We start from the raw sequence: 14,551 nt of genomic DNA on the forward strand, positions 1-14,551 counted from the left end.
AATAAATAATTTGCTATAGGCCTACACAGTGTCAAGTGTTTCTAATTTCTACACCATACAGGCGTTAAAAGGTTGAATGCGTGTTCAGGGATGAAGAAGTTGGTGGTGGGAGGAGAACAAGGTGAAGGTTGGGGTCGTAGAACCAGCAAGAACTTGAATCTACTTTCACCCCTGGTTAAAACAACCTGGAAACCTGGAACGTGACACTGATAGTAGTTTGAAACAGGAACGTTTCCTGTTCTGAAAGAGGTCAAGGGTTTTTTATCTCGGACATCTTATCCTGCTGGACTCTGAGCCTCATAAACCGGCATATCCAGTCTGAGCAGGTTTGCTGGTCCCCTCCCTGCAGACCTGCAGCTATAAGACGGGTCTGAACAACAGCTGAACACAGAGCTGACAGCCTTCGTTCTCTGCACACCTGATTTGTAGATCAGAGCTCAGACGAGTTAGTAAAACTGTCTCAGTGTCAGTTATCGAGAGGAGAAATGGCGCAGAAAGGAGATCAGCTGGACCAGGAAACCTTTTCTTGTTCCATCTGTTTGGAGGTTTTTAAGATTCCGGTGGCTATTCCCTGTGGCCACAGTTACTGTATGAACTGTATTAAATCCTACTGGGATGAAGGAGAGAAGAAACTCCCCAGCTGTCCTCAGTGTAGAGAGATATTTATACCGAGACCTGGGCTGGTTATAAACAGCATGTTATTTGATTTAGTGTACCAGCTGGAGAAGACTGGACTCCGAGCTGCTCCTGCTGATCACTGCTATGCTGGACCTGAAGACGTGGCCTGTGATGTCTGCTCTGAGAGGAAACTGAAAGCTGTCAAGTCCTGTTTGGTCTGTCTGGCCTCTTACTGCCAGAAACACCTCCAACCTCACCGTGATTCATCTACATTCAAGACACACCAGCTGGTGGATCCCTCCAAGAACCTGCAGGACAACATCTGCCCCCGTCACGGTGAGGTGAGGAAGATGTTCTGTCGTACTGATCAGAAGTGTATCTGTTATCTCTGCTCTGTGGAGGAACATAAAGGCCATGACACGGTCTCGGCTGCAGCAGAAAGGACGGAGAGGCAGACAGAGGTGGAGGTGAGACGACAACAAATCCAGCAGCAGATCCAGGACAGAGAGAAAGATGTGAAGCTGCTTCAGCAGGAGGTGGAGGCCATCGATCAGTCTGCTGATGGAACAGTGGAGGGCAGTGATGAGATGTTCACTGAGCTGATCTCTCTCCTCCAGAAGAGAAGCTCTGAGGTGAAGCAGCAGATCAGATCCCAGCAGGAAACTGAAGTGAGGAAAGTCAGAGAGCTGGAGGAGAAGCTGCAGCAGGAGATCAGTGACCTGAAGAGGAGAGACGCTGAGATGAAGCAGCTCAGAGACACCGAGGACAACAACCAGTTCCTCCACAGCTGCCAATCACTGCCACCACTCAGTGAGTCCACACACTCCTCCAGCATCAGCATCCGTCCTCTCAGATACTTTCAGGATGTGGCAGCAGCTGTGTCAGAGGTCAGAGGTCGACTACAGGACATCCTGGGAGACACGTGGACAAACGTCTCACTGGCCATCACTGAGGTGGATGTTTTACTGTCAGAACCAGATAGCAGAGCTGGATTCTTGAAGTATTCATGTGAAATCACTCTGGATCCAAACACAGTACACCCATATCTGTCACTGTCAGAGCAGAACAGAAAGGCGACTTCGACCGACAAACCTCAGTCTTATTCTGATCATCCAGACAGATTCAGTAAATATTCTCAGGTTCTGAGTAGAGAGAGTCTGACTGGACGTCATTACTGGGAGGTGGAGACAGCAGCAGGTGTAGTTGAGCTAGCAGTTTCATACAAGAATATCAGCAGATCAGGGCGGGGAAATGGAAGTGCATTTGGATTTAATGACAAATCTTGGTCACTACGTTGTCTCTCAGACAGATATGAATTCAGGTACAACGACATCAGCACCTCCGTCTCAGGTCATCCTTCCTTCAGAATAGGAGTTTACCTGGATCACAGAGCAGGAGTTCTGTCCTTCTACAGCGTCTCTGGAACCATGACCCTCCTCCACAGAGTCCAGACCTCCTTCACTCAGCCGCTACACGCTGGAGTCGGGGTTTACGGATACTGGGTTGAGTTCTGTAAACTCAAATAGACTTATTTCCTCTTCATGTCTTTATTGATTTTCTTTTCTTCTCAGAGACGATCGTCTCAAACTCTGATGGATGGAGGGACGTTTTTGTTCTATAAGTTGTTTTGTTGTTATTTCCTCTTTTGGAGGTGGAAGTTGTTCTTGTGTAGTTTCACCTGGGAAATATTAATAATATTAACATCTTCTATTTCATTATAAAACATAGAAATAAGCCTGTGTTGTAATTGATGTTAACTGTTAGTTTGGATGTGTTTCTATGTTGTATTTCTCTTTTCTTCCTCTTCATGGACTCCAACAGACGAGCCACCAGACCTTCTTCATCTCTGATATCACGTCTGCATTCTTCATTAGCAAACCAAAGGTTCCTGTTTTCTAAAGATAAAACTATTTTCCAGCCATGAGAACAAAGTAAATGATTCCAGAGACGTTAGTGACAGCAGCAACGCAGCAAACAGTTCAGTGAAGCCTGTAGTCGGTGTGAGAGTGTTGGGGCCGGTAGTCGTCGCTGCAGCTGCAGGACCGGACTAGATCTGCACATCACATGTTGGTGATGTCCAAATCTGTTGACCATGTTTCATGTTTAACAATCTGGATATTTAGTGAGAAATAAAACTTCTGATGTTCTAACAAAGTGTTTTCTTCAGTCTTCATTCCAGGATTTGACTCAGATCTGAGGGAGAAAACATGAATCTAATATTCAAGTAAAAGAGAGGCAGTTTTCCTCCTGAAACATCCCAAAGTACAGAGTTCATGTTCACAACAGATCATATTTCTGGATTTAAATGTGTCTTTACTGATTTCACTGCTCTAATTCTGGCCAGACTTCACTCAGAAAAGAGGCTTTAAATCTCCACAATCCTGTTTTCCTGGTAGATAAAGATGAAATAAGTGAATTAAAACAGTTGAATGTGAGTTAAATGGACCGGTCTTGGGAGCAGCAGCCGCTGCAGGAACATGTTCTGCTGGGAAGAAGCTGCTGGACGGTACCAGAGGTTCGGTACCAGAGGTTCGGTACCAGAGGTTCGGTACCAGAGGTTCAGTACCAGAGGTTCAGTACCAGAGGTTCGGTACCAGAGGTTCGGTACCAGAGGTTCAGTACCAGAGGTTCAGTACCAGAGGTTCTGCAGTCCAGCTTCACTCTGCAGGGTGGAGTCTGGGAACGTAGGAAACCTCCCAAGACGGGTCACTTCACCGTCAGCGTGATGGGAACTGAGTACACGTTGGGACAGTAGATGTAGTAAATGTTTGACTTTTAATGGGCGTGAAGCCTGAGAACAAAGGTCAAGTAAACGCTGAGTTTCAATGTGCAGGTGAACAGAAGCAGCAATAAAAATGAATCATGATGGAGACAGTGGCGTCAATTTAGTCAAAGCTCAGGCATGGCAAGGTGACGAGTCCCAGAAGTTTATGGGAAAATTTGAACTTTTTCAAATGCAGTCTCACTCACATCCTGCTAACTATGAACATGAAAGATTTGTGTCCGTTTGTCTGGCGAACCATAAGAATACTAGTGGAATAGAATCAAAGGTTAATACAAGCTTTTAATATGTCAAGTACAATGGTTTTGTCTGGAAACCACAGAGGGAAGAGAGAAATGCACACCTGGTCATCAGTCCAGTTGAATTTATACTAAAAAGGGGGGTGTTCTTTGCAAATGAATTTCATTGGTGGAGCCAGCTACGGGAAAGACCCCGGAACGTGTCACTTCCATCTCCTTTGTTATTTCTCTCACCTGGGGTGTGTAATGGGAATTTTTGGTATAACATATAGTTTGTCTTGTATGCTTTCACAATCCTGTTTTCAAGTGAACATTCCTATGCTGCCGAGGGCCGAGGTCAAGCTCCTTTTGACACAGAGCCTGGCATGGTTGTCAGGGTGACATATATATATATATATATATATATATATATATATATATATATATATATATATATTGTCTTTTTGTTCCCAGCCTGGCTGCACTATAAGATAGCGTCGATAGACAGGTCGGATACTCGGCTTCCCTACAGGCGGAGGCTTTGTGTCAGAGAGTGGTAGACTTACTCCAAGTTTGGAACTTGGGGGCTCTGGGTTCGGGGAATCTAGAGTGACCAGACCGGGTCTGGGGGCACTTAGGGCCTATGAATACTAAGAAGTTTGTGTTTTGTCTGTTAATGTCTGGCATAACAATTTTCACTGTCTTGAGAACAAAAAAATTAATTTTGAAAAATAATTAAAGTTGGAATCTCGGCTCTTGCCGTTGACAAAGTCAAATCGGCTCTTTCCCTCTAGCTGCGTCTGGAATCCGGTTAAAGGGCAAATGTTAGGTTCATACACTTAACATTCGTATCATCAAACTTTCTGGAGACAAAGAAAGACACAGCACGGTTAAATGACTTGCGCAAGGAGAGCAGTCGAGACGTGTAAAATATCCAACATACTCTAAATTAGTTTCTCTGCTTCGTTGGCTTTTATTCACGCTGGGTGTTCCCTAGGTTACATAACTGACTGCGCCCTTAAGGGAGGGGAAGGGGAGTGGTCGCAGTCAGTGGATTCAGGTATAGATTGTTCTTGTTTAGCAACAAGAAGTTTCCTCTTCTCTGCAGATTTCTGCTTTATGCTGACAAACAGGAAACTTCTTGTGCAGCACTTTTTAATCACTTAACACGGCATTGTTTTATCAGTGTGTCACAGGCGTAAGCAAATTATCATACGTTCTGTTAATAGCGAGCATGATAACTTACTACAATAATTCCAACATTTCCCTCCTGTTTATCATGCATGCTATACAACACCTCATACTTCGCATCACAACCCAGTCTTCAAAATATTTCCAACTAGGAGCTCATCTTCTCCATAAGTGCCGGGATCAGGGAAAAGGTCCGGCAGATGCAGGTAGTCGTTGATGTCATCATCCTTTTCTCCTTCGCTGTTATCTTCGTCCGTCGTCGAGGAATCCGTGGCTAGCAGGGGGTATGTCTCCTGTAGTGATGCTGGCGGTTGAGGCCCAAGGGCCATCACGATCAACCTGTTGAGCTCGGAGACATGGAATGCGACAGCAGCCACACAGTGTGAGGATAGCCGCAAACACTGCTATGGATGTGAGCGACGAGGCTAGCAAGGTTTTGTAGCGTCCAAACACGTTCAGCCAATCCTCCCACATGGAGGTATTTACCCCTGAATGTTCCTTCATTTTAGCGTTTAATGCTCGAAGTCCTTGAATGGTCTTAGTCAGGCTTCCGTAGGCGGTATTATTCGGGATGAAAGTGCAGCATTGTTCACCGAACAGAGTGCACACTCCGCCTTTTTCTGCCAGCAGCATGTCCACTGCTATTCGATTCTGTAGCGACATTAATGATGTTGTGGACGACTGTTCATGCACGGCCTCAAACCCATCCACGGTCTAGTTTCCTAGACGTTGTACATTGTAATGGATGTAATTAATGCGGTCCACATTTTTATTTGGTACAATGGGAAACACGGCGGAGATGAAGGGTAGGCTTTCAAATCCTGTGGCGACTTAATCAACCAATTTGTACTCGTCAGGTACTCCACGGGGAACACCTATTGAGTCGATGTAGGTGGGATCGTGGCCTTTCATCCACGATGCGGATCGTCTGGTCCGGTGCCAGCATTCGGGCAGCACATCGTCTATGGCCAGCAGTAAATTGTACATTGTTACTGTAGTTACTCTGACCGGAGGAATCAGAGATACTATGGCACACAGGCCGGTAACGTTTTTTGGTAAACGGTCGAATAGGCGTTCATCACCAGATGTCTGCCCTGCTCACCGGAATGAAAGTTGATTGGTTTCTGAAACATCTGCACAATAGTCGGCTTGTAGTCTGCCCAATATGGGGCCATTTCCTACAATAATTCCAACAGCAAATTAAAATTAAGATTTAGCAGTGCTACTCTTTTATTTTCTGTTTTAGAGATAATCCAAATTGCGGTTATTATAAAATCAGATCTAAATTTATTGTGCTTAAAGATTTTAAGAAATCTCAATTTAATAGTGAGTAAAGTAAAATCTAAACCTTGACTCCTATCTCCGTCAGCGAGCTGCTCGGGCGTTCAGGCTTCTGTGACATCACAGACCCTGATAAGGGTAAACCTTGAGTAGCCTACTGTTTTCCTTTTGTGAAAATTAAACTTGCAAACATCTGAGAGAATCAACAATGGGAACAAGATTAAACAAACCCTCTGACAGTAATCTCGCCGAAGGACCAGATTTGTCAGCCCCAAATGTAAGATATATGATAGTTAACTATGGGGAAGAATCCATATCTCAGTTGGATCTGTGGGTCAGACAACTTAAATTTCCAACAACAGGAAGCCTGAGCGTTAAACAGCTGGAGGTTTACAGGTGAGGCTTCAGATGACTGAGACAAAAACAAAACTAGTCAAATGGGTAATCCTAAGTACTACCTTAACTGCTTCTGTAGGATTTAAAAGATGCAGTAAAGACACATAAATGGAGACTCTCTATTATTATTATTATTATTATTATTATTATTATTATTATTATTATTATTATTATTATTATTATTATTATTATTATTATTATTATCAATAAACACTTTACATTTTGGAAGGACCAGTTAGCACTCACTAAAAAAAAAAAATAAAAAAAAAAACAAATTGAAATAGATTGGAAAGCCTTTGGAATGTGGCTGAGTGAGGCGAAGTGTAGGCAGAAACCCAAACAGACCGCGTCCCAGTGCGTAAAGCTGGACCCGGACTTGGTCTCGGCCCCACCCGCCCCCCCCCCCAACCAGCGTTCGGACCTCAACCAGTTGCGCCCTTTTACCCCCCACTGCCCACAACCCCTCCTCCATCTTCACCCATTTCACCCATTGAAAAGATGAGGAAAGTGCTGGAAAGACTGGCCATCTAGAGGACATTTTGGACTGGCAGAAAGCCTGCGTTCACCAGGAAAAGGGTGAGACTCTTGCTGCATTCCTGCAAAGCCCTGAAAGAGAGTGCAGCGGGAGAGGCTGGACACGTGAGGGGCCGTGACGTCACAGACCACCGCCGTGGCCAGAGGCGAGAAAGAGGCTGGGTACGCAGAGAGGGGGGGCCGGACTGACTAGGGGTGGGGGAGAGAACACGTGAGAGCACCCAAATACACATACACACAAGAACCTTGTTTTTCATTTATTGTAATAATTAATCTGATCATCGACCAGTATTTTGGACAACTGCGCCATAGTTTCGTGGGAGCTAATAACTTTTACTTTTTGTTGCCTAAAAACGCCTTTTTTTCCACAAAGGAAACGTTAATCAAGCAGACAATCCTAAGTACCCCCTGACCGCCGCAAAGGTTTAACAGGGCAATTTGCAGGTCTGGATTGTTTAGGTGTGTGTACACAATGTCCAAAGGAAAGGAAATCAGCACACTTGTCTGTATAAGATTATAAAGTAATTTATTAAAAAAACTTGGAATTGAGTATTGTCGGGCCGCTCGGTGGCGCAGTGGGTTAAGCAGCGGCTCATATACTGAGGCTACAGTCCTCCTGCAGCGGTCGCAGGTTCGAATCCCGGCCTGCACACCTTTGCTGCATGTCATCCCCGATCTCTCTCTCTTCCCCTTTCATATCTGCAGCTTGAATGAAGGGCCACTAGAGCCCAAAAAAATCTTAAAAAAAAAAAAAAGTGGGAATTGAGTATTGTCGGGAGAGATTGTTCATGACGTGTGGGTACACACCCCAATGCTTTTGTTGTAGCTGCTTGCCCGTAATCAGTATCCTCTCAGACGTGATTATTAATGAATAAAGAACTTCCAGTTACGTGAACACAATTGTAAAATTAAATAGGTGTCAGTAATTTTACTCATGCCGAACTGTTAGTGAGTTAAAGGCTTCATTATAATACTTTCGGCTGTTAGAACAATGTTGCAGGGGCTGATTTATACCTTTTGTTTTATACTGCAGCAGGAAAACTCTTGCATCACATGCCAGACTGGAACGCTTCATTCACAGTTAATTAAAAATGAGGTACAAATAAGATGAAGTGATATAAATGGACCAGAAGTGAAAAAGATTTTTTTTCTCAGCGTTCCAGTGCATCCTGACAGTCAATTTTGGTTTGCTTTTGTTTTGATGGTAAAACGTAAACGTTCACTTGTGTGGGGTCGGCACGACGTAGGATCAAGCAGCCGTTCTGATTTCAGCGACAAGGCCGTGGTCCTGCGCTGATCCGAGGCCCGGTGACGGGTTTCCCCCGAGCCAGGAGGGGCAGCTGACGTAAGAAACACTCCTCTCCATAGATCTAGAGGAACGGGTTTTTGTCTGTCTGTTTTGTCTAATGGTTGTCTTGTCTAATGTTTTTGTCTAATGTTCATGACTGAAACTGTTTATTGACAATGTTGCGGTTTTCCAACATTGTGAAGTAAAGTTTTGATTGTTCACTCAAGATCAGCGCTAAAACCAAACTGTAAAAAAGGAAAACTTATGAGCTGAAAGAAACTTGAGATGGCTAAAATAGCAGACAAACGGTTAGGTTGAAACTTATTCCTAAAATAATTTCTAAAAGACTCTTAATCGACGGGAGACGTCCCTTAAACTAGGAAATAAAGATTTTGGAAAAAATATACGAAATAAAAAATATACCGAAATAATATACGGAACTTAAAACCTTCGAAAACATCTAATTTAAGGCTAAAATGGTAAATGGCTTACACTTATATAGTGCTTTCCAGCTGTACTCCTACAGCCCCAATGCGCTTTACACTACAAACATTCACCCACACACGCACACATTCACACACGGTTGTCGGCGGAGCTGCCACACAACGGCGCTGGCCTGACAACCGGGAGCAACCGGGGGATTCAGTGTCTTTGCTGGACACAGGAGGAACTAGGGTTGGAACCACTGACCTTCAGGTTCATGGGCGAACGCTCTACCAACGGACCCACCTTCCCCCAAAAAGCATGTTAAAAAATGGGACAATGTCCCCTCAGATAGATAATGGCGTAAGAAATATGGGTTTTGATGGGAGATTGCAAATAGGAGAAAAATAGGAGAAAAGGGGCCCAAGGTCCCAAGGTCATGCAGTGTGTGTGTGTGTGTGTGTGTGTGTGTGTGTGTGTGTGTGTGTGTGTGTGTGTGTAAACGCGTGCGTGTGTGTAAGCTTCAGGGCTGCGCGTTCACGTGAAGCTGCGTGGATGAGGCTTGGTGAATCCTGAGAGAGAGGTGTTATCTCATTTCCTTTCTGTTGACATTTTTGTTAAAATGATACAAATAACTGGCTTCTTTAGATGGTGTGGTCTGTGTCGACGAGGGAGGTTTTTGTCTGCTGGACAATACAAGAGCTTCAGAGGACGTTTTGTTTAGTGTTTAGAGATGGAATAATATATATATATATTTTTATCATTCTAGGCCCTGAATGGAGGAATGGTGACGTAGAATTGTCAATGTATTTGTACTGTATTTGACCCGGATGGTACGGAAATGGGATCTTGCCATTGTGAGTATGAGCTGTGTATGATTGGGTTGATTGTGACAAGGCATGGAACATATCAATCATTTCTCTTTATTTTGTCTGTCGTGAAGTAAAGTACTATCACCAGAGACAAATGCGTTAAAGCTACTCTGGCTCTGTTGACCCGTTTGGCTGAACAGGGGCATAAAGCCAGCCTGTCCAAACTGCAGTTTGCTGCCACAGAGGTTACGTTTCTGGGTCATGTCATTTCGGGGGAGAGTAAATCCCTCTCACCTGGCAGAATTACGGCCATTCAGAAAATGCAGAAACCGATCACTAAGAAACAGGTGATGTCATTTCTGGGCGTCACCAGTTCAGCATTTGCAGATGCATTTTCATTGAATTTACACCCAGTGAAGACAAAACGTTTGTTTTGGTTATCGTTTGCAAGTTTTCTAAATGGATTGAAGCTTTCCCCACAACAAAACAGGACTCTGCTGCTGAGGCAAAGGCTTTGATGCACCTGATAATTCCCAGGTGGGGAATTCCAGCAAACATCAGCTCAGACAATGGCACTTCTTTTGTGAGTGCTGCACTGAAACAAGTTGGTTAAGGTCACCCTCCCCAAACCGGCAGAGACAAAACTCCACGACCTCGGAGTGGAGACTCCATTGTGGTGAAAGACTTCAGACGTAAACACTGGAAAGCTCGGGGGTGGAACGGACCGTTCCAAGTGATTCTGGTGACGGAGACAGCAGTCAAGGGTGCAGAGAGAGCCACGTGGATTCACGCCAGCCACTGCCGACGGATTCCTGATCCACACACACGGCATGCACCTGATCGAGAGGCCACGGCGGCATCCCCTTAGGCGGCTCAGATGCGGCCTAAGGGTGGTGACCAGAGTCCTGCTGGTCATCGGCATAGGGGTGGGGTTGATTCTGCTACTGTTGGAGAGCCTGCACGACCACAGGTCACATGTGGTACCGTGCCATGGCCACGGTGACGAGGAAGCTGACCAACGAGATCAATATGACACATGTTGTTGCACACCTGAATAACTTGTTGCATTTGCAGAGGAGCTGAGATTCCACAGGGGGCGGAGGTGATGGTTTGTGGTCCTGGTTTTCCATTTCAGGGTGTCAAACTGCGCTGTTCCACCTCTGTACTCCACTCCTGACTATTCTTTAGGGTTTGTGTGTTTTTCTGTGTTGTATTGTGCCATTGGTGAAGAAACTAGTAACTTCTGCCATCTCCACCGCTGCTGGGCGGTTTGCCCAGGAGATGGACCGCAATGATGAGTGGGTTCCTCCTTTCGTGGAGGAAGAAGAGTTACTTTAACTTTATATTCTGCATTAATCCTTCCTCAAGCTAATGTTTTCATTTGTGCTGTTTTGAACTGTATTGAGCTGTTATGTCCTGTTGAAGAAATAGGAGGGAGTCGAGCATTAGCCCCGTGTTACGAAGGGTTAATACATGGAGAGTTATGCCAGGACATATGGAGAGTTTTATCACTTCTTTTTTATGATTTTACCTTTTTTCCTCACATTTTATCCTACTGCATGGTCACACAGTGCTTTTGATTTTTTTCCCTCTTTCCTTCATGGACTATTGTGCTAAATCATCAAGATCATCGGCTGCCCGCTGCCCTCCCTGCCCTCCCTGTCTGACATCTACAGCTCCCGCTGCCTCAACAGGGCAAGGAACATTTTAAAGGACAACACCCACCCCGGTTTCAGGGCCCATGAGGGACCGACGGGGGCCCAGGTTCAGGTCCTGGTCCAACACCCACCCCGGTTTCCACCTTTTCGACCTGTTTCCCTCTGGGAGGCGCTTCAGGTCCTTACGAACCCGTGCAAAAAGATTCAGGGACAGATTCTTCCCCAAAGCTGTGAACTTTCTCAACCAATAAGCTACAATATTTTTCTACCTTCTATCCACAATGTCCCAATATTCTACTATCTATGTGCAATACTCCCATCCCTTCAAGGGCAATATTATTCTTCCATCCATTTAAGTGCAATATCCCCCCACCCATCCATGTACATTTTTTATCCTCCCATCACTCTTGTTTATAGTGTGTGTATATATATATATATATATATATATATATATATATATATATATATATATATATACATTTATGTTTCCTTGTTTACATTGTCTTTGCATGTGTGCACTTTGACGGAGCTGCTGCCTAATTTCCACTGAACCTGTACAATGATAATAAAGGCTTTTTATTCTATTCTATTCTTTCTATTCTAAATGTGGTTTGTTTTGTTATTTTTTAAAGTAGATTAGTTTATATTTCATTATGGGACCTTTCCCTTTCATATTGGGTTTTTTTCTCTTTTATTTTTAGGTTAAGTGTAGCTAGATGGATGAGTCTTTTACCCTCCTCTTGTCCAGGGAGGGGAGGGGTTTTGGCTCTTCTGCACCCGTGACCTGTCATCCTCTGCCGGGGTCTGTAACTCCCACGTTGGAGACTGGGTGTGCTAGCGTTTGTGCTAGCGTTTGTGCTAGCGTTTGTGCTAGCGTTTAGCTGGTGCGGGACAGAGCATAGAGGTCACGGGGTAGGTCATTGCAAAATCCCCTATTTTATTATGCTAAACCATAATAAAAGGGTTGAATATAATGGGAAATTTTGGTATAACAATGTTTTTTGTCTTGAATGCTTTAACACTAATGCACAAATCCTGTTTTCAAGTGAACATTCTTGGCGAGGTCGTGCTCCTTTGACACAGAGTCTAGCACGGTTGCCAGGGTGATATTTTGTCTAGTTGTTCCCAGCCTGGCCACTATAAGATAGCGTGTGCTTAAACATTGCTAGAACATTACTGGCTGACTGTTCGTCTGATCAGATCGGCACTGTGTGACCCTCCATTCATTTAATGTTTTTCTCTTTTCATTAAAACTCCAGAAAGACAGCCGAGTGTTATGGAGGATTATAAAATAAATAAATAATAATAATAATACAAATAAATAAGTACATCATTAATTAATTAAAATGAGTGAAACTGACAGTTTCACATTTACATTTCATGATTCTCACGCAACACGAAATCATTAATTAAATGTTTAATTAATAAATTAAATGCTGAAATAATATATATTTTTACTTAAAATGAATTGTATTTTAATTAATTAATGACAAATTTCATTCTAATTTTAATTAATTAATGACACATTGAATTAATTCATGCTATATTTCATTCCCAATTTAATAAATTAATGATGTATTTATTTAATTTTGGCACAAAAAATCCTCCATAGAGTGTGTCCTGACATTCATTTTTGAACACCGTTATTGAACGAAGAACATTTTTTGCCACCACAACGTTGTTAGACAGTTTTTGCCGTGAGAGGCTGCAGAGCTGCTCGGCTCATCCTGCCATCGTTGATCTTCTCCTGTTGAATATTGTTGTGCACACGAACCATAAAACCCACTGGTGTCATTTTCAGAGCATTTATTTGCATTTTTTTGTTGAAATCTTCAGTACAGTCTGTCGTCTGACAGGAATGCAGTTGAGAAGATGTGAACGGCTCAAAACAGTCACAAGAAAATCGTCAATGTTAATACAGAACACTGATATCAAACACTTGAATCAACAAACCCCCCATGCCCCCCGTCAAGTTTCTAACCCCCACCCGGTTCAGAGGACCCCCCCTTCCTGAAGACCAGACTGAGTTCCTGAACTCTGCACAAGCCCTTTAAAAGACACAAACTTAGAAAAGATGAAGAATATTAAAAAGGCAACAACATGAGCGAGCCCTCGCCCCCCCCACCCTACAGGCACTGCCCCGGAGTGACATCATCATTACACATTCAAACATTTTACACAAATGGTCCAGGAGACACAAAAACATTACAGTCATTCAGACAGTTATTAAACCAACCAATCAGAAAAGAGGAGCTCATGTTTCCTGCGACATGAGTGGACGACGGATGTGGACTGAACTTTTTAACAGTGTATGAGATGCTGCTGCCCCCTAGTGGTGAACACAAATATACAGACGCAGATCTAGACGCCTCGCTCCTGATATCTGATATCTGCAGCAGAATCCTGGAGAATAATCCTGGAGAATATCTGCAGCAGAATCCTGGAGAATAATCCTGGAGAATATCTGCAGCAGAATCCTGGAGAATATCTGCAGAATCCTGGAGAATATCTGCAGCAGAATCCTGGAGAATAATCCTGGAGAATATCTGCAGCAGAATCCTGGAGAATCCTGGAGAATATCTGCAGCAGAATCCTGGAGAATATCTGCAGCAGAATCCTGGAGAATATCTGCAGCAGAATCCTGGAGAATATCTGCAGAATCCTGGAGAATATCTGCAGCAGAATCCTGGAGAATATCTGCAGAATCCTGGAGAATATCTGCAGCAGAATCCTGGAGAATATCTGCAGAATCCTGGAGAATATCTGCAGCAGAATCCTGGAGAATATCTGCAGCAGAATCCTGGAGAATATCTGCAGCAGAATCCTGGAGAATATCTGCAGCAGAATCCTGCAGAATCCTGCAGAATCCTGGAGAATATCTGCAGAATCCTGGAGAATATCTGCAGAATCCTGGAGAATATCTGCAGAATCCTGGAGAATATCTGCAGAATCCTGGAGAATATCTGCAGAATCCTGCAGAATCCTGCAGAATCCTGGAGAATATCTGCAGAATCCTGCAGAATCCTGCAGAATCCTGGAGAATATCTGCAGAATCCTGCAGAATCCTGGAGAATATCTGCAGAATCCTGGAGAATATCTGCAGCAGAATCCTAGAGAATATCTGCAGAATCCTGGAGAATCCTGGAGAATATCTGCAGCAGAATCCTGGAGAATATCTGCAGAATCCTGGAGAATATCTGCAGAATCCTGGAGAATATCTGCAGCAGAATCCTGGAGAATATCTGCAGAATCCTGGAGAATATCTGCAGCAGAATCCTGGAGAATATCTGCAGCAGAATCCTGGAGAATATCTGCAGAATCCTGGAGAATATCTGCAGCAGAATCCTGGA

The 14,551-nt window shown here is 43.9% G+C and overlaps 1 protein-coding gene across 1 annotated transcript; it reads left to right on the forward strand.

Moving 5' to 3' along the window:
- Nucleotides 1-485: 485 nt before the first annotated feature.
- On the forward strand, nucleotides 486-3,373 carry LOC133464060 (tripartite motif-containing protein 16-like). Its single transcript, XM_061746026.1, has 3 exons — nucleotides 486-1,968; nucleotides 2,063-2,130; nucleotides 3,080-3,373. The coding sequence occupies exons 1-3, from the start codon at nucleotides 486-488 to the stop codon at nucleotides 3,371-3,373; spliced, it is 1,845 nt and encodes a 614-aa protein (XP_061602010.1).
- The last annotated feature ends 11,178 nt before the right edge of the window (nucleotides 3,374-14,551 follow it).

This window comes from Cololabis saira, chromosome 17, assembly GCF_033807715.1.
Source record: "Cololabis saira isolate AMF1-May2022 chromosome 17, fColSai1.1, whole genome shotgun sequence".
Taxonomy (NCBI): domain Eukaryota; kingdom Metazoa; phylum Chordata; class Actinopteri; order Beloniformes; family Belonidae; genus Cololabis; species Cololabis saira.

What these genes read in the sequence shown, in the direction of transcription:
- LOC133464060 (XM_061746026.1), top strand. Translation starts at nt 486, where the DNA reads ATGGCGCAGAAAGGAGATCAGCTGGACCAGGAAACCTTTTCTTGTTCC. An exon ending in CATCAGCACCTCCGTCTCAG is followed by an intron (nt 1,969 to 2,062) that starts GTCATCCTTCCT and finishes CCTCCTCCACAG; the next exon opens with AGTCCAGACCTCCTTCACTC. An exon ending in CGGATACTGGGTTGAGTTCT is followed by an intron (nt 2,131 to 3,079) that starts GTAAACTCAAAT and finishes TCTTGGGAGCAG; the next exon opens with CAGCCGCTGCAGGAACATGT.